The following is a 26,010-nucleotide window of genomic DNA, read 5'->3' as shown; positions in this document are numbered from 1 at the left end:
ACTGTGTTAGTAACAGCAGATGGCTGTTTAGACCTGCCACCGCATGAGACAAGCACAGCACTAGCCAGGGGGTTGCTGAGTTTCCCATCAGAGTTTCCACTGCTCTGCTTTAACCGCGGTTCCAGGATCCCTGGATAATCATGGCAGGAGAACATGCTCGAGAGTTGATTTGAACAACAAACTCTGAAACCAGGATTCCTCTTCAAGTTTCTTTTGCCTCCACTGCATACGTGAAAGACTGAAGAGGGGAGAAGATGTGTTGCCAGAAAACTAGAGGGGTTAGTTAAGCCCGCCGAATTTCTGCTGGAGGTCTGGTGAAGTTCATGCATTGCAGGACAGCTCATTAATTTCAATGACATTTGTGCTCTTTCTGGTAATCCCAGCCACTTCAAGTCCTAACAGCACAAGTCAGGTAAGCGAACAAGTCATTCCACAAAGAGACAATTAAGTCTCATGTCTACAGATCTGCATCGTGTGCACCTTTCATCTACCTCTAGTGCTCTCAGCTCCTTCTCACCTGCTTCACCATCAGCACCGGCAGGGTCAGCACTTCGTACAGGTTGAGGTGTACATTCCCGCTTTCAGCAAAGTCTAACACCTGATACAAAAGGAAAGGGAGCTATTGCTAGGATGTTCCCAGGGGAAGCCTGCCCTTTACTTACCCTGATGCTTCACAGTTCAGCTGGCTACCAGAGCAGTTGTTCTTGCCAGTGCCCCAAAAAGGGCTCTGGCAGAGAAAGAAGTGTTTCCCATAAATGCCAGTAGCTACTCAACAGACAAACTGATTGGAAATTGCTAGGACTAGAGCAATTTTCTTATTTATGGGAAAATGGGTACCACAAGGAACCCCTTCTAGGACCCAGTTCTGGGCTCAAGGACAAATTAAAAGACTTTTGCCACAACCAGGGTCAAGAGTCTACTGTGAGTTTGCCAGGCATGCCCTTGTCTCACTTCCCCTTGAGTTTTTTTGCCAAGCATTTGGAGGAGGTGAGGAGATTTTTTTTTTTCCCCATTGTTGGAAAATAGCAGCCCTAGACTGTTGATAGATTTACTGTTGCAGAGGCAATTAGTACAAACATTCCAGGTGGCATTTATTAGTAAAATAGATCTCACACACAACAAGCTGAGCCTTCATATGTAACACAAACATATATACGTCTGTGCATGTATGTATACACACATACACACACAATGTCAAGTTTCCTCCAGGACTGAAGATCAGTTCTATGTAGAGCTGCTAAGTCTTCTCTTCATTACCTTTGCCTCCCGTTTTCAGGCACTTTCAAGATAATACAAGTGCTGGTAGACACTAAGTCCTTTATCTAAGAAAATTCACAAAACTTAGGAAAAGAAGTTGCTTTATTGAAAACAACATTGTGCTTAATGCTTTGTCATTTCAAATTCTATTTCAACATTTTCTGTTGTCAGTTAAAGTATTACAAGATAATGAACTTTCTTTAAAAAATACAGAAAATCATGGTAGCAAAATAGTAGCTTTACCTCAGAATAATGCACAGCAGGCTCAAGTATAGAAACCAGACATTTGAAAACTCACCTCTTCAAATACAGTGGTGCACTGTATATGGGACGCAACTAAACAGGCTGACATCTGAGGGTTACTCATCACTTCAGCCAATCCACATGAGGACTTCCAAAAGAAAGGCAGTCAGTGTTTCAAAACAGCAATGCAGCTACAACTAAACCACAACTGGTGGTTCACTAACGGATCATGTATCCCAGCTCCAGAATAATGAAACACTGTTAAGCCCACTCATCTCAACACTAGGTTAAAACACAATAGTAAATAGAGAACTGAAACTATGTCTGGCTATGTTTCACTGCCCATCAGGTGAGTTCTTTCTTCGTTATTACCAGGAGGATTTTGCAGGCTGGAACTGTTTGCACAAGGAAAAGAACAGGAGGGAAAAAACAGGTTTAATATTCTCTAGATACTTTTATGCAATACCAACATTATAGCAAAAAAGCCACAATTACGTGGAAAGAGCTATGTGGATCACTGGATTTGCTTCTCCACTACTGCACAGAACCATGTACTATTACTTTCACACCTATCATTTCACCAAGTCACAGAATAGTGTGGGTTGGAAGGGACCTTTAAAGATCATCTAGTCCAACCCCCCTGCAATGAGCAGGGACATCTTCAACTAGATCAGGTTGCTCAGAGCCCTGTCCAACCTCACCTTGAATGTCTCCAGGGTTGGGGCATCTACCACTGCTCTGGGCAACCTGTGCCAGTGCTTCACCACCCTCATTGTAAAAAATTTCTTCCTCATATCTAGGTCTTAATATCCCCTCTTTTAGTTTAAAACCATTACCCCTTGTCCTATTGTTACAGGCCCTATTAAAAAGTCTATCCTCATCTTTCTTATAAGCCCCCTTTAAGTACTGAAAGGCTGCAATAAGGTCTCCCTGGAGCCTTCTCTTCTCCAGGCTGAACAACCCCAACTCTCTCAGCCTGGCCTCGTAGGAGATGTGCTCCAGCCCTCGGATCATCTTCGTGGCCCTCCTCTGGACCCACTCCAACAGGTCCATGTCCTTCTTGTGCTGAGGGCCACAGAGCTGGATGCAGTACTCTAAGTGGGGTCTCACCAGAGCAGAGTAGAGAGGCAGAATCACCTCCCTCGACCTGCTGGCCACGCTGCTTTTGATGCAGCCCAGGATACGGTTGGCTTTCTGGGCTGCAAGCGCACACTGCTGGCTCACGTCCAGCTTTTCACCAACCGGTACCCCCAAGTCCTTCTCCACAGGGCTGCTCTCAATCCCTTCCTGTATTGATCTCCCAGCCTGTATTGATATCAGGTGTTGTCGTGACCCAGGTGCAGGACCTTGCACTTGGCCCTGTCGAACCTCATGAGGTTCACATGGGCCCACTTCTCAAGCTTGTCCAGGTCCCTCTGAAGGGCATCCCATCCCTCAGTATGTCAACTGTACCACTCAGCTTGGTCTCATCTGCAAATTTGCTGAGGCTGCACTCAATCCTGCTGCCTATGTCATTGATGAAGATGTTAAACAGTACTGGTCCCAATACAGACCCCTGAGGGACACCACTCATCCCTGATCTCCATCTGGGCATTGAGCCATTGACCACTACTCTCTGGATGCGACCATCCAGGCAATTCCAGTTCACAGACACCCTTGCGGAGGAACTGTCAGTAGTGTTTGCTTGTTAATGCCCCAGGCCTGTTGCTTGTATAGAACAGGCATTGCCTGGTTTAGGACTCTGTTTAGGTCAGTAGGGATTTAGGAAAGCATACAGACAAAGTACTGAAATATTTAAGTTTAGTGGTGGACTTGGTAATGTTAGGTTAATGGTTGGACTGGATGATCTTAAAGGTCTTTTCCAACCTAAACGATTCTATGATTCTATTTTTACTGCACATCCTGTCTGTCATTCATTATCAGGTTGGTAGTGAGGAAAAAAAGGAAGCACAGCTTTCAAAGGTTTGCTTTATATGGCTGCAAGTAAAATAAAGAATAAATATCTCAGCATACCTTCTCCTTGTTGCCTCAGTGATATAGAATATTCCAATTGCAAGACCCTTTGAGGAAACAGTCAGTTACAATTGTAATAATAGTAACCTTATGCAATAGCTCATAATTGCAATAGATATAAAAAGCAAAAAATGTGTCATTACTTACACTTAGCAGTGCCCATCCTCCTTGGATGGCTGAGGCCCACTCAAAACCCAGCTTTTCATTTAGAAATCCTCCCAGAACGGGACCTGCAAATGCCCTGCAACAAATCAAAATGAGGTATTGGCATCCCAAACAAAAATGATAAATATCATATTCTCAGAGAACTTTTTTATTGCATTTTGTGGCCTCCCTCCATTGATTCTCTCTCCTTTGTCAACAAAGAGATTGTCTTCCACAGACCTAACTTTCCTATAATCCACAATAAGTATTAATTCTTTGTTTGCCATGGCCCCAATAAACCTGTCTAGTTACGTCCTCAGCTGGAAACAGGGACTATATCAGAAAGCTGAATGCACTCTTTCCTGTATCTGGAATGGCTTAGAGGCCCCATTAAGGACCATGTTCTAACAGGGCATCTACACCGATCAATTCTATCATAAAAGTAATTTAAACTCTCATCCCTCAATATGTAAATCTTCCAAACTTCAAGACAAAAGACTGATGGATATAGGAGGTGGGGAGGCACATTGTGACAGATGCAGTCACTGCAAGGTTGAGCTGTATGTAACTGCCCTGCACCTTCATGCCTGTCTAAGAATGCCATGAAAGGTTATGCAGCTGCTGTCACTTTATGACAAGTCTTACATGACATGGTCTCTCACTACAGAAAGGGCCAAAATTGTGTAAAACTACAGAGACTTCGTGGAAGCAAGTCACGTAATAAAACCAGGTTTGATAACAACATAAAACTAGGATTTGGTAACTTTATACTACCTATATCTGGACTTGAACCCTATGTCAAATAAACAGGACAGCTAGAACTTGAGTTAGCTTGGAAAAAATGGTGCAAATTTGTACCACTGAAACCAACCTGCAGCCACAGAGGACTACAAGGACAGATTAAAAAAATCCTGGAAGTGGCTGTCAAGAGGGGGACTCTGTCACTTCCCACTGAGTGACAACTGTGAAGGGTGACTCAGCCAGCAGCACCTTTCACTCATTTCTGTGATGACCACTGGGTAATACACACAGACATACTCTAATAAGCTATGCGAACACAGACCTTAAATAATGTCTGTGGCTGAAAGAGAAGATTCTACCCTAAGCTATTCCAGACAAAAGGAGGAAATGTGGAAAATGAAAAAGGAAGAACAGAATTAGCCAGGAGCAGATACCTTCTAGCTTGCTCCTTTTGGATGGACTTAGCATTGGAAAAAATTAGGGTCCACCTCTCTCTGTATTAAGCATTAAATATTTCAGTGATAACAAAAATGACCACACAAAAGCGCAAGTTAACATCCACTTAATCACTGCAGCTTTTTGACATGCAGGGCAATACATTTCAAGGAAGACAAGTTCAGAATCCATTCCCTTTGTTGGGTAAAAAGCTTTTTTTAACATGTCCACCAGGCATCTGTTTACAAGAACCTTTTGAATCACGGTCAACACAATGCAAGACTTCTGGTTGTAACGTAGCAGGCTTTCGCGTGGCAATAGCGTAGAACAACTGAACGCTCATAGTTTAGAAAAAGGTGACTGCATACCTACCCAAGGGACCACATTGCACTGAAGAGCCCAGACACCAGTCCCAGCAGACTCAGACCTTCTTCAAATCCATTCTCACTGCAGAAAGACAGACCAGTTACAGTAGTACAATACATTATTGTGTCTCAGTCTATAGCCTTCCCCTATAGAGAATTTTTTTTACCTCCTTTTAATTTACACACAACATAAAGAGTTAACAAGCAAAAGTGTACAGTGGACTCATGTCTGTTTACCCAGTGCTTTCTTCTTTGCTGCCTCTCTGAAGGATTGCAGTGCTACTTCTCATCTCTGATGTCTTCCGAGATTCCTAACATCACACTATTGCTCATTCCCTGTGTTTTATACAGCAAGTGCAAAACAGTGACAGGTGGTGTTTAAGAAGGAAAGACCTTGTTCCAAGAGGAACATACTAATAAGAGTAAATCAAGACCCTTCTAGTCATTACTGTCAAGCCCCATCACAGACCTTGTACTGTGAGCAAGTATGACTCCTGTAGGTGCAGCTGTTAATGCCAATGCAGACTGAAAGTCCAGTGAAAACTGCTTGCTATTAATTGTCCCCAGAACCTGAAATAAATCCTGTCTATATGAATCCACACACAGGTCGCCCTGTACTATAAGACTAAAAGTCTGATGGACTTCAGTGTGTTCATGGTACTGAGATATAAATTTACAAAATTATATTTGGACTATAATGATGGGGGTGCTCCATCAGAAAAAACTAAGACGAGCAGTGGAAGCGTTTAAGTGTTTCTCACTGCCTTTGTCTCAAAAAGGGGAGAAAAAGCCACACCAAAACCCCACTTCATATTCATCCCTGAAAATTAGTTGCAGTTTCCTATTGTCAGTAACATGAAAGATGGTGCTGGACCGAATTACTTACTATGCACTGTGCAGTATCTCTGGAAACACTGGGATAGCACTCATGCCAAGGGAAAAGCCAATCAAAACCAGCACTAGCACAAACATCCACAGCTGACTGAAAAAGAGGCATTTAAAAGATGTTAGCTACTGAAGACTCTTTTCAAATACAGACACCATTTGCTGTTTTATCAGCTCTCCATGACTGACCAGAAAACTAGGTTTCTTGCAAGCCAGGAAGAACTCAACTTTAAACAAACACTAAGACTTGAAAATACAGCTCTATGCTTAGAAAAAGACTTTGCAAGAGTATTTAAAAATCCTGTGCTCAAGTTAAATATTTCCTTATCAAATGCGGTTCATTTTAAGAGGAACACCTAGAAAAGAGGTGGACAGACGAGCTTAACTTAGCAATATGTGTATCCAAGCTCCAGACTTGCTTTGTTGAACAAGTGAAGGATTTTGCAGGTACAATTTGTAGCCTGATACATTATACGCAAAATAGACTTAGCTAAGGAAAAGAATGTTGAAGATTTTACTGATTCCCTTTTCTCACTGGCTCAGTTTCAAATCTATTTAATCTTTTTTAAAAAGTAGGAGTCTGGGAAGAAGGAGTTGATTAATTCTGCACATTATAGAATCACAGAATCTCTCAAGTTGGAAGGGACCCATAAGAATCATCGAGTCCAACTCCCCGCTCCTTGCGGGACTACGTAAAATTAAACCACGACTAAGAACGTTATCTAGACATTCCTTGAACTCTGACAGTCTTGGTGCCGTGACCACTTCCCTGGGCAGCCTCTTCCAGTGACTGCCCAACCTCTCAGTGAAGAACCTTTTTCTAATGTCCAGTCTGAACTTCCCCTGATGCAGCTTCATTCCATTGCCTTAGTCCTCACACTGGTCACCAGAGATCAGCACCTCCCACTCAAATTAGCAAGCCTATCATCAGCTTTAATATAGTATATAACCTAGGACAAAAGGACTATACAGTTGTTTTGTAAATGTAGCAGAGTCTTTGCTGTGAATTAACTTGAGAGCTTTGGCAATGCATTGTGAAGGTGAAACAGACATTGTCTCTACTTAACTACCTGAAAACAAAGCTATAACCTGGCCTTTTCCTCAGTAACAGATACACAAAGAGAAGAAAAAAAATCAACACTGCTGCACAGCCATGCAAATAAATCCCATAGCTCAGAAACACTGATGAAACAGAGAAAACTGAAAAATAAGACAGAAAGAGAACTTCGTTTTGCTGCACTGGAAATATCACAGAATTGAGAGGAAAGGAAAATAAAAAGCAGCATTCTTCCCACCACACACACATTAACATGAACAAAGACAGTAACAAAAAGCAAAGGAAAAGGATCTATTTTACAAAGCTGTAAAATCTCAATTTTCAGACGCTTCCACTGCTTTACATTCATAGTCTCAAGTTAAAAAAAAAAAACCAACCAAAACTGTTTTATGGTCAGAGGTGCTAACTATAGACTTGTGGACATACATGACTGTCGTGGTTTAGCCCCAGCCAGCAACTAAGCACCACGCAGCCGCTCGCTCACTCCCCCTACCCCGGTGGGATGGGGGAGAGAATCGGAGGAGTAAGAGTGAGAAACTCTCCTGGGTTGAGATAAGAACAGTTTAATAATTGAAATAAAGTAAAATAGTAATGCTAATAGTAACAGTATAATAATGATAATAATGATAATGATACACAAAGCAAGTGATGCACAATGCAATTGCTCACCACCCACTGACCGATACCCAGACAGTTCCCGAGCAGCGATCGCTGCTCCCTGGCCACCCCCCCCCAGTTTATATACTGAGCATGACGTCATATGGTATGGAATAGCCCTTTGGTCAGTTTGGATCAACTATTCTGGCTGTGCCCCCTCCCAGTTTCTTGTGCGCCTGGCAGAGCATGGGAAGCTGAAAAAGTCCTTGACTAGCATAAGCAGTACTCAGCAACAACTAAAAACATCAGTGTGTTATCAACATTCTTCTCCTACTACTTCTCCTACAGCACTATGCCTGCTGCTAGGAAGAAAATTAACTCTATCCCAGCCGAAACCAGGACAGTATCCATCCCTTATTCTATACCATCTACGTCATGCACAGGCCCTCCCCTTTCCAATGTGTTCTAATTAATCACCACCGCTTTCCCTATCTTGATATACACACAGATATCATTCCCTTCGTCTATGGCCCATCCCTCTAAAATGTCCATTGAGTTGATTTAGCCCATGACTTTGGGTTCCATCTGTCATCACAGTCTTTCAGAGCAGGAGAGGTGGTGTGCAGTGTTGGACTGTTCCATGCTGAAGTCAGTTCTCATTCCAACATGGTTTCATCAAAGTTCATTTTCATTAAGCTGGGCAATTCTTACTGCAATACCATTGATGCGGCATATAGCAATCATAATATATAGTATTATATACTTAATATTAACCTACTATATTATTATATTAACATGCAGTTAAGAGATAACATATAGTTAAGAGATAACATACAGTATTATAAAGCAATTAATATTATACAATTCAGTTCATTGGCTATTTTCACCCAAAATCAAATTCCCTTGAGGTACACATTGGGCTTCCCCATCCTTTCGCATCACCCACCAAGTGCACCCAGGTCCTTGAGCAAAAGCAATCCCACGAATGGGTTTGCCTTTGCCAGAGGGGGAAGTAACCCAGACTGTCTTCCCCAACATATTTTTCATGTGCACTACAGGAACTTTATCTCCTTCTACAGTACGTAAAAGTTTTGATTGGGCAGGGCCAGCTCGATTGGCAGATCCCCTGGTGTTGACTAACCAGGTGGCTTTTGCTAAATGCATATCCCAATGTTTAAACGTCCCACCACCCATTGCTCTCAGGGTAGTCTTTAACAATCCATTGTATCGCTCAATTTTCCCGGAGGCTGGTGCATGGTAAGGGATGTGATACACCCACTCAATGCCGTGCTCTTTGGCCCAGGTGTCTATGAGGTTGTTTCGGAAATGAGTCCCGTTGTCTGACTCAATTCTTTCTGGGGTGCCATGTCGCCACAGGACTTGCTTTTCAAGGCCCAGGATGGTGTTCCGGGCGGTGGCATGGGGCACGGGATATGTTTCCAGCCATCCAGTGGTTGCTTCCACCATGGTGAGCACATAGCGCTTGCCTTGGCGGGTCTGTGGGAGCGTGATGTAATCAATCTGCCAGGCCTCCCCATATTTATATTTCAGCCATTGTTCACTATACCCGAGGGGCTTGAACTGCTTGGCTTGTTTGATTGCAGCGCATGTTTCACACTCATGAATAACCTGTGCAATACTGTCCATAGTTAAGTCCACCCCTCAATCACGAGCCCATTTATATGTTGCATCCCTTCCTTGATGGCCTGAGGCGTCATGGGCCCACCGAGCTATAAATAATTCACCCTTATGTTGCCAGTCCAAATCCACCTGAGCCACTTCAATCTTAGCAGCCTGATCTACTTGCTGGTTGTTTTGATGTTCTTCAGTGGCCCGACTCTTAGGTACATGAGCATCTACATGACGAACTTTTACAACCAGGTTCTCTACCCGGGCAGCAATATCTTGCCACAATGCGGCAGCCCAGATTGGTTTGCCTCTGCGCTGCCAGTTGCTCTGCTTCCATTGCTGCAGCCACCCCCACAGGGCATTTGCCACCATCCATGAGTCAGTATAGAGATAAAGGACTGGCCACTTTTCTCTTTCAGCAATATCTAAAGCCAGCTGAATGGCTTTCACCTCTGCAAACTGACTCGACTCCCCTTCTCCTTCAGCAGTTTCTGCGACTTGTCGTATAGGACTCCATACAGCAGCTTTCCACCTCCGATGCTTTCCCACGAGACGACAGGACCCATCAGTGAACAGGGCATATTGCTTTTCATTTTCTGGCAATTTATTATACAGTGGGGCCTCTTCAGCACGTGTCACCTCCTCCTCTGGTGATATTCTAAGGTTTTTTCCTTCTGGCCAGTCCATGATCACTTCCAAGATTCCTGGGTGACTGGGGTTTCCTATTCGAGCCCGTTGTGTGATCAATGCAACCCACTTACTCCATGTAGCATCAGTTGCATGATGTGTAGAGGGGACCCTCCCTTTGAACATCCAGCCCAACACCGGCAGTCGGGGTGCCAGGAGGAGCTGTGCTTCAGTACCAACCACTTCTGAAGCAGCTCGAACCCCTTCATATGCTGCCAGTATCTCCTTCTCAGTTGGAGTATAGCGGGCTTCGGATCCTCTGTATCCCCGACTCCAAAACCCTAGGGGTCGACCTCGAGTCTCCCCTGGTGCTTTCTGCCAGAGGCTCCAGGTAGGGCCATTCTCCCCGGCTGCAGTGTAGAGCACATTTTTAATATCCTGCCCTGCCCGGACTGGCCCAAGGGCTACTGCATGAACTATCTCACGTTTAATTTGTTCAAAGGCTTGTTGTTGCTCAGGGCCCCATTTGAATTCGTTCTTCTTCCGGGTCACTTGATAGAGAGGGCTTACGATCTGGCTGTAATTTGGAATATGCATTCTCCAAAAACCCACAACGCCTAAGAAAGCTTGTGTTTCCTTTTTGCTAGTTGGTGGGGACATAGCTGTTATTTTGTTGATCACATCCATTGGGATCTGACGACGTCCATCTTGCCATTTTATTCCTAAAAACTGGATCTCCTGTGCAGGTCCCTTGACCTTACTCTGTTTTATGGCAAAACCAGCCTTCAGAAGGATTTGGACTATTTTCTTTCCCTTCTCAAAAACGTCTTCTGCTGTGTTGCCCCACACAATGATGTCATCAATGTATTGCAGATGTTCTGGAGCTTCACCCTGTTCCAGTGCCGTCTGGATCAGTCCATGGCAAATGGTGGGGCTGTGCTTCCACCCCTGGGGCAGTCGGTTCCAGGTGTACTGAGCACCCCTCCAAGTAAAAGCAAACTGGGGTCTGCACTCTGCTGCCAAAGGGATGGAGAAAAATGCATTAACAATATCAATTGTGGCATACCACTTAGCTGCCTTTGACTCCAGTTCATATTGAAGTTCTAGCATGTCTGGCACGGCAGCACTCAGCGGCGGTGTAACTTCGTTCAGGCCACGATAGTCCACTGTTAGTCTCCACTCCCCATTAGACTTTCGCACTGGCCATATGGGACTGTTAAAGGGTGAGCGAGTCTTGCTGATCACTCCCTGGCTCTCCAGTCGACGAATCAGGTTATGGATGGGAATCAGGGAGTCTCGGTTGGTGCGATATTGCCGCCTGTGCACAGTTGTGGTAGCAATCGGCACCTGTTGTTCCTCAACCTTCAGCAACCCTACAATCGAAGGGTCCTCTGAGAGACCGGGCAAGGTGGACAACTGTTTAATTTCCTCTGTCTCCAAAGCAGCTATACCAAAAGCCCACCGGTACCCTTTTGGGTCCTTGAAATACCCTCTCCTGAGGTAGTCTATGCCAAGGATGCACGGAGCGTCTGGGCCAGTCACAATGGGGTGCTTTTGCCACTCATTCCCAGTTAGGCTCACTTCAGCTTCCAGTACAGTTAGCTGTTGGGATCCCCCTGTCACTCCAGAAATACAAATGGGTTCTGCCCCTCTATAGTTTGATGGCATTAGCGTGCACTGTGCACCAGTGTCCACTAGAGCCTTATACTCCTGTGGGTCTGACGTTCCAGGCCATCGAATCCACACAGTCCAGTAAACCCGGTTGTCCCTTTCCTCCACCTGGCTGGAGGCAGGGCCCCTCTAACACTGGTCACAGTATTCGCTGTTCACTTCCTGTAAATGTGAATCAAAAGTCCCCTGATCAAGGTCGGAAGTAAAATTAGCCCTCTTACTCTGTCTCGGGAACTGCTCACTGGAAACTGGAGCTGCAATTTTCCTGGGAGAACCGCCTTTTCTAATAGTTTTTCCTTGCAACTCACGCACCCGTGCCTCTAAGGTTGATGTGGGTTTTCCATCCCACTTTCTCATGTCCTCTCCATAATCACGCAGGTAAAACCACAGGGTGCCCCGTGGTGTGTATCCTCTATATCCTCTCTCTTGAGCATAGGGACGTTGACTCCTAATGGCTGAGACACTGGTCCGTGCAGGTGGGGAGTAGGACAGATCCTCTCTGAGTTGTTGGAACTCTTGGCATATTTTTTCAGACAGTTTTTCCACAGCCGAGACACAGGCCCGTAGGGAGGAAGAGAGCTTTTCTTCGTAGTCCCGGAGTTGTCTAGCCACTTCATCCACCGTTGGTGCCTCGTCGTCTTTCCAGGCTAGTATTGCCAACGAGTTGGAATACGATGCTGGTGCGCTCCGTACCACCTTCCGCCACATGGATTGTGTGCACCTGACTTCATCTGGGTCTTTGGGTAACCGCTCATCATTCAGGTCACTGTAAATCACCTCCAGCACGCCTAATTCCCTCAGGTACTGGATACCTTTCTCTACGGTGGTCCATTTGCTTGGGCGGTATAAAACATCCTCCTTGAAGGGATACCTTTCCTTCACGCTTGACAGAAGTCGCCTCCAGAGGCTGAGCGGTTTTGCCCCTTTTCCAATTGCTTTGTCAATGCCCCCTTCCCTGGAAAGGGATCCCAGCTGCTTGGCTTCCCTACCCTCTAAATCCAGGCTACTGGCCCCGTTATCCCAGCATCGGAGCAGCCAGGTGATGATGTGCTCGCCTGGATGACAACCGAAATCTTTTCGCATATCTCACAGCTCACTCAGGGATAGGGATCGGGTGGTCACCATCTCATTTATGGGTTCTTCCTCCTCTGGTTCTCGTGATGGCCCTGGTTCATCTTCATCCCTTACTAAACGAACTGATTTCCTCGTGTATTTTTTCTTCTGTATAGGGGCAACTGATACCGGCGCAGGTTGGTTCTCTGGTTTAGCCACAGTGTCTGTCACTGGGGTTTGAGTAGCCGCAGTGCCCATGGCTGTGGTCTGAGTAGCCGCAGTGCTCATGGCTGTGGCTGGAGTAGCCGCAGTGCTCATGGCTGTGGCTGGAGTAGCCGCAGTGCCTGGGGCAGGGGTTTGAGTAGCTGCAAGGCCTGTAGTGGAGGTTGGAGTAGCCGCAGGGCCTGTAGTGGGGGTTTGAGTAGCCACAGTGCTTGTTGTTTTGTCATCAGGTCCAGAGACCTTCTCTTTCTTTTGAGGGTACTGATTAGCGTTAACCACGGCTTGATAGGCATGGGCCAGTCCCCAGCATGTTGCAATGATTTGTGTCTCTCTGGAGCTACCAGGGTGACAACATACTTCTTCCAAATACTTTACTAATTCTTCAGGATTCTGCACTTGTTCAGGGGTGAAGTTCCAAAACACTGGAGGTCCCCACTGCCCTAGGTACTTGCGCATACGATCCCACACACCCTGCACCTCATAACTATCCAGCCTTGGGGTAGATCTCTGGATGGTATTTTTAAACTGCTTACTGACCTTTATCAAAAGGTTCTTCTCCTACTAAATCCAAAACACAGCACTATGCCTGCTGCTAGGAAGAAAATTAACTCTATCCCAGCCGAAACCAGGACAATGACTATGGTCATAATAACTATCAAAAGACATCCCATAAGGGGACAGGTTCAAGAAGAGGCAGTTCTGTACCTTTCAATGTGCAGTACAGGAGCAGGTCCTAACATGAAAAAGCACAGTGCTGTCATTAAGACTCCAGATACCAGCAGCCACTTCCTGAGGTACTGTGAAAGAAAAGGAAGAGGTATGTAACTTGGTGAATTTGTGATGTAACTATTTTGTCTTTCCTAATACCCCTCTTCTAAATCTTCATCTCCTGAAAAGTACTGCTCCTGTAGAGACCATGATTATGCACAAATTGGGAATTCTCAATTTCTCTGCCAGTTCTGAACACCACCAAGAAATACTGAATTCATGCTTCCTTGCCACCAATGCAATCACTGGCAGCAGCGGCTTAATACAGAGATCGCTTCGGGATACTGAGTAACAGTTCTTCACTGTTAGCAAAGTACTTTAGGTCTTACTCTTCCTTAGTATAAGAAATATCATATAGCATTGCATGTAATTCTTATGTACAAAGGCCATTATTAGTTTGTGTTGGGGAAAAACAACCAGTGTCAGAAAACTGGCACTGTCCTTCGTGCACAGTATTCAAAGGTTTCCTTGATCAATTAGCAGTGGCTGTCAACCAGGCAGTTTTAGGTGCATCACTGTCGAAGTCTCTTTCTATGCTGCAGTTAAGAGCTGGAGAACCGTAGTCAGTCGATGTGCTGATCTAATTTGGATATTACACCTTCTAAGAGATAAAGTCAATACAGCTAACCAGAACATCTTTACTCCTTTTCTCAAAAGCTAATAGAATTAGATGTGGACAAAAGCATGAATAACTGGGACGTGTTTTCCCCCTCTCCGTTCCATATTGGCTGGAAATAGATTGCGCTTAGTCCACCAGAAAAGCTCAACACATTTCAACTACAGAATACTTGTCCAACATCCTTTACTATTTTGGACATTCTTACATTACCTGGACCTTGTAAAATTGCAAGAGACCTTCAAGTTGGCAGTGTTCAGTGCACATGCAAGGTCCTGAAAGACAGATCCCTTTACAGGACCAGGCCTACGTCCATTGCTTCAATGTGGGAAGTCCTCCAGTTTTAACTAAATGTACAGAGTGCTTTACTAACCCTGCACAAACAGCAGGGTCGTACTCACTGGCAGTTTGTCAGTTAGGAGTCCGAGGAGGGGAGAAGACAGGGAGTATGAGAGTGCCAAACCAAGGAATACCAAGCCCACATAACCAGCTGGGAGTTTGAACTACAGGAAGGAAGACAAATAAAACAAAAAGCAAATGAAACCATATATGCTACATTCACTAAAGGACAATCCAATAATTATATTTTAGGTCAAAATACTGAAATGCATGATTTTAAGTATTTTACTGACACTATACAGAGGTTTTTGAAGTATTTGAAGTCATCAGCAGAGCTCCAGTTCCCTTCCACTTCCGTTTCCAAGCATCTAGTGAAAACACTTGTCATGACTGTACTCAGATAAAGCCTAAATAATCTCAGGAGGAAACACTATGCTATGTCCCTACACCAGCACACTGGATTCTGCCATCAATATCTGGCACATTTGAAACAGACACTTCAGACACTGAAATTTAGATGGATTTAGTCTTTCTCTCTCCAACCTTCAGGTTTTTTTCCACTTAGAAAAGCATAAATACTGTGGTCATCCACTACTAATCAGCGCATCTTAGAAGTTAGTAGTGTGTTTTATAAACACAACTCTGGCTTTTCAACCAAAAGACGATTTTTATGAGAATGAATAAGAGGGTTTTTGCACACACCCTGAGGTCTACATTTTCCTAATGCAGTCACATTTCTGTATTGAAACAAAATGTCTAATGAACAAAAAGCATACTAGTCTCTCAAATGAGTGCTTTAACTACCAGTTAGAAGGTATTCCAAGATGTTTCATGTGGCATGGACTACATAAATATGCACTATTTCCTTGCCATATGCAAGCATATGATAATAACTCTAATTTAGTGATTAGAACACCTGCCAAAAAGGCTACAGCCCTTTCACAGCAAGTATCTGTTAGCACAGAGCAGAGGGAAAGCAGAAGAGCCACACCAGTGTGCAATTTCTACAGTGGAATAATTACAGATCCCTCCTGGGTGGTGGAAGACATACATTCACATCTCCACTGATGGAAGAGGTTAGCACCAAGTCTCCTCCACCCTGGATGAGTGCTCTAAGTACTGGATGAGACAGACGAAAAGTAGGAGCACAACAACCTGTGAAATGCTATTCCCTGGAAAAACAATTAATAAATAAACCACTCAAAAAGCATTGCTTAATTTCAAACAGGAACAGAATCTTAAACTGTTTACTTCAAAATTCATTACCTTAAACACCATGGGGAAAATAAATAAATAAAATTAAGTAGGAAACAAATAAATAAATACTAAAATAAAAGTAAATAAATAGAACAGCATTTGCCTTTTTAATGAATGAGTGAAGAAGTCAGCTGGCAAGCTACATAGTTGCAATCAGTTTAATTTTGGTATCGCTGTAAGACAAAACAGGGCTGTGACATCATGTCCCTGAAAACAAATGTCCACATCAAGAGATACAACACTGTGACTGCTGCAGTTTTACAGAATTTGCTTTCAGAAAGGAGGAAAAAGTCCCCCGTTTACAAAGCCAGCTACTATGCCCTGCTCAGAGAGGGTACTCTGCAGCTAAAAGACAATTAAGCGCCAAAAGCACATTTTTAAAGGCCTTATATTTCCTCAGTCTCAAAGTTACCGAGGCCCAGCAGCAACAGATGGTGTCAATGGAAACTGTGATTTGTCAGTACTGTGGAAATCAAGTTATTTGGAAATCATATTATTAACAGTTAATTAAAGCAGTGTAGTTGGATATAGCTTAATTTTGTTTAGGATAATTAAACCACATTTATAACCAGTTATTTACTATTTAACAAGTTAAGACTTCCCTGCATGTTAACAGGACTTACCTTCTTTAGGATAAACAGAGACATTGTGGGATCCAAAAAGCCCAAGCACGCACTTAGAGAAAATATAGTAAGACAGAGTAGTAAGACTTTCGGCAGAAGAATGAGCTTCCAAAAGGAGTCCTTGCTAGGGATCGAATCTGTTTCAAAAGAAAAGGGTGGGAAATTGCATTATTTTCAGCAGCATAAGCTCATGATTGATCTTCTTGCTTTAGAAAAGAAATCAGTATTTCCCTTTTTGTAGTCCCATTACTCTTGTTATCTAACAGATGAAAGTCAATAGTATACTATTAAACACTATATTATTTTTATATTAAAAAAACAAATTTAACAGGTGAATAAATTTAGATTTTAACAACTTAGATTCCAACACTGCAAATCCCAACTTGAAAAGAACGAAAGCATGTACTATTCCCAGTTATGTGAAAGTACAGTTACTTCTCCGCTAGCCCTTATACAATGAAAATCTCATGGATACATCTCAACTTAAAACAACATGCACACATGCATGAACCATTCATATCCAATCAGAGAAACATGCTTTAAAAGTAAAATAAGAAGATTGCTATTTATCAGTTGAGATCTGTCCAAATTTTTAAGCAACTAGTCATTTGGGTTTCCTACATATTCAATTTGTACTCCAGACAGGAAGCTTCTTTCAGATGTCATGGTTAGATGTAGTTTCTGAGTCAGGCTCCCTTCCTGATGCTGTTGGTACTTTAACAGTTGAATGTGGTCTCAAAGTATACATAGAAGTAAAAGTTCATTCATTAGCATCACCAGCTCAGAGCTACCATTTATTTAATGTAGTTTCAAACTGGCTAGTAATATCATGACTCCATACAATCTCAGAGCTCGGGGAGGTTGGGGGGAAGCCAGCAATAGCAGCCCATAGTTAACCACTATAAGTTTCTTCTAAAAGCCAATATATATGAAGTTATTCTCCAAGGTTTTCATATTTAAGAGGAAAAAGATATTTTAAAAATTATTTTAAAGTTGTTAGTTTTTATTCTAGAAGAGACTAACAGAACTCTAACCTTTGCAATTATGATCTTGTCTGAAGACTTATCTTTAAGTTAACTTTCTGTCCAAGGAGGACCATCTAAACTTTAATCAAATTTATGACCTCCAACACTTCAGTTAAACACCTCTTTTATTAACTTTAACATTCTTTCATGTTAATCAGATCCTGCATCATTCAGTACAAAGAAACCCTTTTTGTTCCCCCCGTAATTCTGTTTTTTATCCCTCTGTTAACCCCTCAAACATGTCAAGTTCTCTTTGTTTTAGGCAAAACCTCTCTCTAGCTTTTCTTCAACTAGCTGTAATGACAAGCTGATACAAAGAAGACACAACTGATCCTTTATAAGCCCTGAAGCTAAAGAAACAAACGAAAACAAAAATTTATCTCAGTTCGGTTCCACACAGAGTTCTTAGTGTTTGCAGAGATGGGCATGAGGTGCTGGATTCATTCCAGGCCATCTGCATGCATTAATTTTAGTTTGCATTAAAACATGGGCCTGATCAAGATCACAAGTTAATTCAGCTGGAGCTTTGCCCTCTGAGTTGTATCAGACTCCAGAAACTGCTATTTTCTAACACAGTTATATACATAAGAAATTAAGGTGAGTGAAGGAGACAGGAAGAAGGGTGCTTACCATATTTTGGTAATATGAACATATTCACAGGCACCAAGACCAACACTACGCATCCCAGTGTAATGAAAGGGACCTCATAACCAAACGATTGATACAAAAAGCCACCTAAAGGCGGGCCCAGCACCAGTCCAAGTCCTGTAAAAATTTCAAGGCTGCCCTAAAGGATGAAAAAGAAAGCAAGCAAGCAAAGTCAGAATGTTGAGAAACTCTACTGTAACAATAGAAGCAACCCATTTTTCTGAGGAGCAGCACAACATAGTCAGGCTACTAAAAAGAAAAAGGCACTGCATCACTAAGGGGAATAAGGGCTGGTAGCAACCTTCACAAAGTGGGACAGAGAAAGGAACTTTACAGTTGTCTCCGTGACAGCCATCACCTCTTTTGCTTCACTATGGGAAACCACCTGTACTGCAGCATTAGCCACTCTGCTGTCACCTAACACATCCCAGTCCCGAGGCAAGACAAATGCTCTACTGATGGAAAGCATCTCTAGGACTACTCAGGCTGAAGTGATCATCTCTCGACCTGCAGTTACACTCCAGCCTGAGGGGGAGGACCCAAACAAAGCTACTGGGATGGGTCATTATCTCATGGGATGAGATACATGTGCCAAGTTAAAGCTTTCTCCGACCATTCGGATTCACTGACTATGGGTAGGAAATAACAGTGAAATTGCAACGGGGATAACTCAGACTATTTTGGCTTTAATTTCATAATCTGGCATCTTTTGTCAGATAGTAATTTTCAGAAGGACAATAATACAGTTACACTTAAATCTTGTGTAACACCACCATAGTCACCACTGTCAACATCCGCCCCAATACTTGACTAATCAGTGCTTAGACCAACCCCTGTCAACAAGTAACAGCTGGTGGTAATAACTGCTTACTGTTAAAGTTTTGCTAACTTCTGGGACCCAGAAAGATAGTATATGAATTCATCCTCATCTTTAATTTTACTGATACAAGTCAGAGTGGTCAAATGGCCCAAGAGCAGGCACAGTCAGCAATAGCCAAGTTCTTTACCCTAGTTCAGCCTAGGATCCCAGCCTTTTCCTTTCCTAGGAAAGGAAATAACTAATTACAGCATATGACTAGGAAGTCCTCAAAATTAGTTCTAGATAGATTTGAGTCATTTTGGTAAACTTCAACACATGGCATGCCCATGAGTTAACATAACTGCATCCAAATAATGCTTTTACTTGCGTTGCTCACCAACCATAAAAAATATTTTCTGATTGGTGAGACTTCAGTTCAAATCAGGCTGTACATCATTTAGCCCCTCTAAGTTAATTATTGGGTGGGGGAAGGAAGCTAAGGCTTTGCATTACAGATCAGGGGAGGATAAGGTATATCTGATACTGTAAGAAAAGTGATATTGCTTATGTTCTGAAGTTCATACCTCCTCCAACAGAGGGATCATGTTGACGGATGCTGAACTTCCCACTTCAACAAGGCTGATATGCCTACGTTTAATAACATTCCCCATACATTTCCTAGGGTACCCAATGGGTAAAAGGTTGGCTGAAAACTGGTACCAAAAGGATAAGGAGAGGAAAAGTGCTTTTCAATATCTAGCACTATCAAGAAGGGCAATGGAAAGCAAGGCAAAAAATCTCTCATCCATTCCTTTAGGCTTTATGATTTTACCATAGGATGCACCTTGCTTCAACTCATCAGTTCTTCTTCCTCCTGCCTCTGCCACCACCATAAGCAGAGCTCACAGTAACAAGAACTCTCCACCACATCTATTTAAGGACAGTAAGTCTACATGAATGAATTTGAAAAGCTTTTATTCTCATGCAGAACAAGACATTAAGTGTATATAGTATGGCAAACAGACCAATATTTAAAAGTGATCTGTCTTCTGACAGCACCCTTTCTAGATTTTAGACAAAGGTAGCTACCAAGCCATAGCTGTGTAGTGCTTCTGACTGTGGTCTTGAGGTGACCTTCATCAACACGCACCATTTTCAGCTATGCATCATGTTTATTGTGCTGCCACCACAGAATTTCATTTTTTTAAGTCTTATTATAAGACAGATCACTAAGTCTGTTTAAGTCAAGGTTACTTTACTTACCTATTTAAATTATATTTTTAAATCTGCCATCAGGAAGGCTTAACCTTATTGACTGAATAAATCCAAAACATGATTACAACGTATAACCCACTTTCCAAAAAATTGCCAACTCCTCACTGTTGATGCAATTTAGTAGTTTTTTTGCTAGTTAGGAGGTCACATTTTTATAGAAATTTATCTACAGAAGTAACTATACAGTTTAACAACAATATTAATAAAAGCATCAACTTTTCCAATTTTATTAAATGTTCTGAAGGATGTTCTTGACATTTGTTCACTCATTAAAATTTAACCCGGTTATTTCTGTCATTCTATATTTGAACCGAAACCAGAATTTATTGAAAAAAAAGAAAGAAAAAGCAGCACTTTATTAAATACAAAACTTTTTTTTTTTCCCTAATACCATAAAAAAAATTACTAAATAAGGGTAATATCTCTGGTTGAAATGAATCATTGATGACCAGGAATAATGCCCTCCAGATTTCAAGAAGTTCTAGCTCTCCTCTTCTCATATACCACTTTTATCAATAGATGAGAAAAATGAAATAAAAATTGTTTCCCATTTTGCATCTTTCAATCATTTAAATCAAGACTATTTGAATGAATTAATCAAATTTCTTGAATCAATCCACATGGATTCTTACTATCCATGTAGAAGTAGTCACTGAAAGCTGTATTAGTATTTTAATAGTCTGATGTCAACTGAAGAAATAACTACTGCCATCAATGCTCAGCTGTCTTCAAAACATAAGCAACTAATACATACTGCTTAATTTATATCTAATTGGAGTTATGCTGAGGTGTAAACTTGTTCAGGATTGTGATTCTAAATTACAAAAAACCATCATGCGATTACTTCAAATATGCCTGTATATGAGACAGCAGATTTTTTTCCTCCTGGCTTTAGGCTGCCTACTAGCAATTTATCACACTGCAGGTACTCAGCTGTAACACCGGTTTTTGCACTTACCAGGACAGTAGCTATATTACTGGGAAATGCCTTTGCAAGGATTGAAAATGATGCTGTCATTGCTGCTGCAAAACCTACTGCATCCATTGCTCTTACTAAAAAGCACAAACCGATGAACACTGGTCCATTTGGCACCTTGTCCAGCATTCTGAAAAAAAAAACAACCAACCCAACCCAGTAAATGGAGATCTCTCAGGATGCAACAAGTCATCTACTAAAGGCCCTGGAGCATCATTTCTTACTCATTAAAGGACACAGTTACAAGACACACAATGCTTTCTATTGCGACATCTTTTTGAATCACATCGGTGAAGTCATTCAAACTCTACCAAACTATTGCTGGCAGCTTTCTCCTTTTCCCCCTTCTTTGGCGGTGAGAAGAGCGTGAAAAACCTAACCTGTGAAAAACCCCAACACTGTCTTCTGTTGTATTTCATAGCTTTTCCAAGCAACTGTGCAAGGAGTCTGACGCAATGAGTTACAACTACCTAATAAGAGCTTCCTTCATTGTCAATAAAACTTTTATTTTGCCAAAATGAGTAGCTTAGCCTCTCTGCCTGCCAGGCAAAGCTTCTCATTTGTACTCTGTATTTTTAAGAAAAGAATAATTAAAATATTATGCATAAATAGTCCCCTTATTGCTGCACTTCGACAGACTGCTTGCGATTCATCAACTATGGTAGTTATTTAAATATGTAGAACCTTCCTCCTTTGCTTTCAAACTACTAAACAGGCTTTCAAACCTACTAAAAGGGAGAAGTGTTCATTCTGCTTTACAAGGGATAAAAAGTAAAGATGCAAAAAGTTAGGTGACCTAACCAACACCCAAAAGATGCCCAAGAGTTTCCCGTTTTGTTTTGTGTCCATCTTTTCACATGGATGAAAATTATTAGAAGACAAATGCAACAAACCCAACCAACAAAAATTACTCACCCAAACAGAATGGTCACACATCCTGAAACAAACATCCCTGCCACAAACATGAATTTTGCTCCAATATGCGTAAGCTGTAAATTAAATACCATTTTTACATGTTATTATTTCAGGCCTAGACCAAAAATCTTTCAAAGTAAGTTACTGTGATGAAATCAAAACATTATGGGCACTTTACAGTGTATGTAACTAAAAGATCTGGAGACACTGCTCCTGCCAGTGTGCCTTCATGCAATACTGAACCTAAAAATATTCTAAACGGTTAAGTGACTTAACCCAGTTTTCAGAATGGTAAGACAATGGTGCAGTTAACTATTTCACAGCACCGTGCTGCAGCTTCTGCAGAGGAGCAGTTTACAGCAGCATTCCTCATTATAAACAAAGAGAAAGTAACACATTCCCCCTCCAGCACTGTCAGTGATGCCAAGTCAGCAATACCTGTCATGTACATGGCTCAGGAGAGTCAATGGAAGCCAATTTTAAAGCAAATTTATCACAACCATTAATAGCACAAAGCTTTGGCAGAGCAAGCATGGTAGCTTCAGGCTTCCCCATTCATTACCAGGGAAAGGAGCCCACCTTACTTCATTTCAGACTGCATCACCAGGGTGAAGGACGACAAGAGGCACGCCATAAAGCTAACTCAATCCCATAACAAAGTACATCTGAGCTTCTAATTCCATGCTGTAACTTCCCCTGAGGACAGCAGGTATTTCAGACTCTTTTCTCGTTCAGGCCTGGACAAAGTCCCTGTGTTTCAGCCCTTATTACTAAAGCCCATACTTTGCCGAATTTCACTGAAACCCTCAGGATTTCTGAATGCTGGACTGTCCACCTCCATTGGTGCTCACTGTCTGCAGTGAGGATGGCACGCTCACTCTCTCTCCCCCCTGCAAAGTACTCAGTGAGGGTTGCGCCATAGCTGAATGCCATCACACTGAGGCATTGAGACTGGACTTACCAATGGCACTTGTGTGACACCTTGATGAACCACCTCGCCACCAGAGAAAATCACTCACCATGGGGTCAGCAAAGAGACTGCCCAGCCAGAGAAAGAGAAGACTCTGAAACTGCAGCAGCCCCAACTTAGGGTATGATCCTGAGCAGCCCTAGCCAAAAATGCATAGACAGTGGTGCTCCAGCATATAAACGAACAAACTGTTATATAATTTATTTGTAATTTCTCCAGCATGAGAAAAATCCTGAATCTGCGGGAAAACTGAAGCTGCAAGAACTGGAGACATTTATCTCATATTGCTGTACAATGAAGTGGAAGGGGAAACTGAATTAAGCAGCAGAGAGTCGTAGTAGGAGGAAATGTTAAGAAAAAGACAACATACCAGAAAAGAAGGGGTGCAGCTATCTAAAGGGCAGGGGAAAAAAAAAAAAAAAAGGCAAACAATATATAAGTGCAATAAATAAAATGGGGGGTAGGGATAAAGGAGAACTCGTCGGCAGATTACTCTGAAGCAAACAGAACGGTTACCCAGAGAAACAAACCAGCTACGTGTCTGCCACCCTATGCTACCCTCAATAACTGTAGAAGAGTAATTTTTAAATTGTACTGACAAGACTTAGATCAGATTCAGACTGACTGCCCAGGCATCAGTTACTGCAAAGACAAGCCTGCAGGAGTGCTACCGAGGAGACATTGCTTTCCTTAGCCTTAGAGAACTGTCTTCATGTACCAATCTCTGTCATCACAGAAATAAGTTATAGCTTCAATTATACTTACATAATTTCCCAAGATTAAAGCAGCAAAGAAATTGACCAAAGCAAAACATCCAAAAATCAGGCCAACAATGGTGTTACTGGCACCTTTTTTTATTGCCTGCAAAAAAGATCACGACTGTATAAAGACAGAGCAAATGCTCGACGTGGATAACGTTCATGCCTTGTACATTTAATTTTTTTTTTAATTCTCTATTAGTGCATTTACAAAGCAATTTCCTTTCTCAAAGGCAGTAGGGGCTCATAAGGTAACAATACAGCAATTTAAAGACACATTGCATTTCTCCTTAAGCTATACGTAATGAAGGGAAAAGCAATAATCATTCCTCAACAAATAGAAACACTGTGCTGATTGCTGAACAGGCGACCAGCCTTTACACAGGCAGCTTCAGCTGGTGTGCAAGGGAGCTAGCTACAAAGCTTTGATCCCTTGCATGGCAAGAGGGCAGTGAGCAGAGATATCTGTTATCTTCACTGTATCACGCCTCTCCATAAGAAGCAGCAGGCAAATTTTTGACTTATCTAACTGGAAAAATGCATTTCCTTGGGTACAAGCAGTACGTAGGAATATTTAGAGCAAAAATAATCTTAACGTTTCTTTGTTAATACTTGGGAACAACTTGGTCATGAAAGAAATGAAAGAAATTAAATTCTGCTGCGAAGGCACCGCAACCTTTTTTTTTTTTTTTTTATCTTGTATTGAAGCACTGCATTCACTCAACACAAGCAGACATTATTTTTTTCCCCTCCAATTGTTAGGTCAGTAAGTTTTAACACAGTCAACAATGGCAGAGTTAACAGAGAGGTAGCTATAAATAAAAAGTCACTGAAATGCAAGTCAGGACATGGGCAGAGTTTTAATCTCAGCTCTACTACCAAACTGCTATGCAACACTGGGCAAAAAACTATTTCACTTCTCCAATCATCCATTTCAACTTCTCTCTCATATCATTAGTATGCTGTCTTCTCTGTGGCCACAAGGAAGGTGAAATTAGTCCATGGACAGGATCCAGGTCACCATTATATACGCACTAATCTATTTTAGCCAGCATCAGGCTATCACTGTGAATTCCCACAACCGAAAAGTCTAACTCGGACCTTACAGCCAGCCATAAAGGTCCCAGGGTGTTCAAGATCCTTTTAAAAGTTTCAACGTGCAAAAAAAAAATCTAAGGAGTCGCTGGCTAAATTGTTTGTTTACCTCTGAAGGGAAAAAGGGTCCCAGAATTGAGTAGCATATCATTGAACTGAAGTTTATAATAGCTGTCGCAGCCATTGTAAATAGCTGTTCTCTCGTAAGCCTTCTTGGTTCCTCACCAAGTGCTTCTGGCGTGCCATCTTCTTAAAATACAAAAGAAAAAGAAGGAAAAAAAAAAAGTATTATAAACCGATAGAGGGAAGCACAAGTTACAAATCAGGTTTGAAAACTTGAAATCAGCACAAAACTTCCACCTTCCCGGTTCTGGGGAATTAAATCAAGCCGGCCGGCTTTCTCCCCCTCGGGCAGGCGTGCAGCCCCGGCGGCAAGGGCAGCACTCCCCGGCGCGGTGCCCGCCCGCCGCCGCCCCTCAGCCCAGCCCAAAATCGCAGGTGCTGGCACTGGGGCTGCTGCAGGGGCTGCTGCTGCAGGGGCTGCCGGCCGGGCACGCCGCCTCCCGCCGCCGAGCGCACCGCGGCTGGGAGAGCCCACGCCCGGCGGGGGCGGCACTGCGGGATCCCCCCCCCGGGGAGACCCCCCCGGCCCCTCCGCGCCCGCTCCCTTCCCCAGCGCCGGCTCCGGCGCTGCGGAGCAGGCCCTCGGCGCCGGCCCGGCCGCAGCAGGCAGAGCCTGCGGCGCGGCAGCTGCCCCCCCCCGGCCCCGCCGCCGGCGGAGAACCGCGGCCGCCCCCCGCCTCGCACCTGGGGGCTGCCGGCTCCCCGCGCCGTCCGCCGCCCGGCTGCCCATGGGGAAGGAGCGCCGGGCCGGCGCGGTGCGGAGCGGTGCGGCACCTCCCCGCCGCCCCGTCTGGCAGCGGCCGCGGGCGGGCAGCGCACCGGGGCCGGGGCCAGCGCCCGCCCCGGCCGCCGCCACTGAGCATGCTCGGCCCGCGGGGGCGGCC

The 26,010-nt window shown here is 43.2% G+C and overlaps 1 protein-coding gene across 1 annotated transcript; it reads right to left on the bottom strand.

Annotated features, from left to right (window-relative positions):
• Positions 1 to 1,816: 1,816 nt before the first annotated feature.
• Positions 1,817 to 25,856, bottom strand: SLC18B1 (solute carrier family 18 member B1). Its single transcript, XM_075708163.1, has 15 exons — positions 25,811 to 25,856; positions 25,113 to 25,252; positions 23,916 to 24,011; positions 22,181 to 22,254; positions 21,248 to 21,395; positions 18,198 to 18,354; positions 16,543 to 16,679; positions 14,725 to 14,826; positions 13,645 to 13,736; positions 6,085 to 6,180; positions 5,206 to 5,280; positions 3,661 to 3,754; positions 3,514 to 3,560; positions 2,847 to 2,852; positions 1,817 to 1,895 (listed from the first exon to the last, which is right to left on the bottom strand). The coding sequence occupies exons 1-15, from the start codon at positions 25,854 to 25,856 to the stop codon at positions 1,829 to 1,831; spliced, it is 1,377 nt and encodes a 458-aa protein (XP_075564278.1). The 3' UTR covers positions 1,817 to 1,828.
• Between the last annotated feature and the right edge of the window lie 154 nt (positions 25,857 to 26,010).

Source organism: Pelecanus crispus, chromosome 3 (assembly GCF_030463565.1).
Source record: "Pelecanus crispus isolate bPelCri1 chromosome 3, bPelCri1.pri, whole genome shotgun sequence".
In the NCBI taxonomy this organism is placed as follows: Eukaryota; Metazoa; Chordata; class Aves; order Pelecaniformes; family Pelecanidae; genus Pelecanus; species Pelecanus crispus.
Note: the sequence above shows the minus strand (reverse complement) of the source record. Positions and strands in the feature narration are given on the sequence as shown.

Coding starts and splice junctions, on each gene's coding strand:
- SLC18B1 (XM_075708163.1), bottom strand. CDS start 25,856: ATGGGCAGCCGGGCGGCGGACGGCGCGGGGAGCCGGCAGCCCCCAG. Junction 6,181..13,644: donor CCTGTACTGCACATTGAAAG/GTACAGAACTGC, acceptor CCTCTTTTTCAG/TCAGCTGTGGATGTTTGTGC. Junction 5,281..6,084: donor GAGATACTGCACAGTGCATA/GTAAGTAATTCG, acceptor GTCTTTCTGCAG/TGAGAATGGATTTGAAGAAG.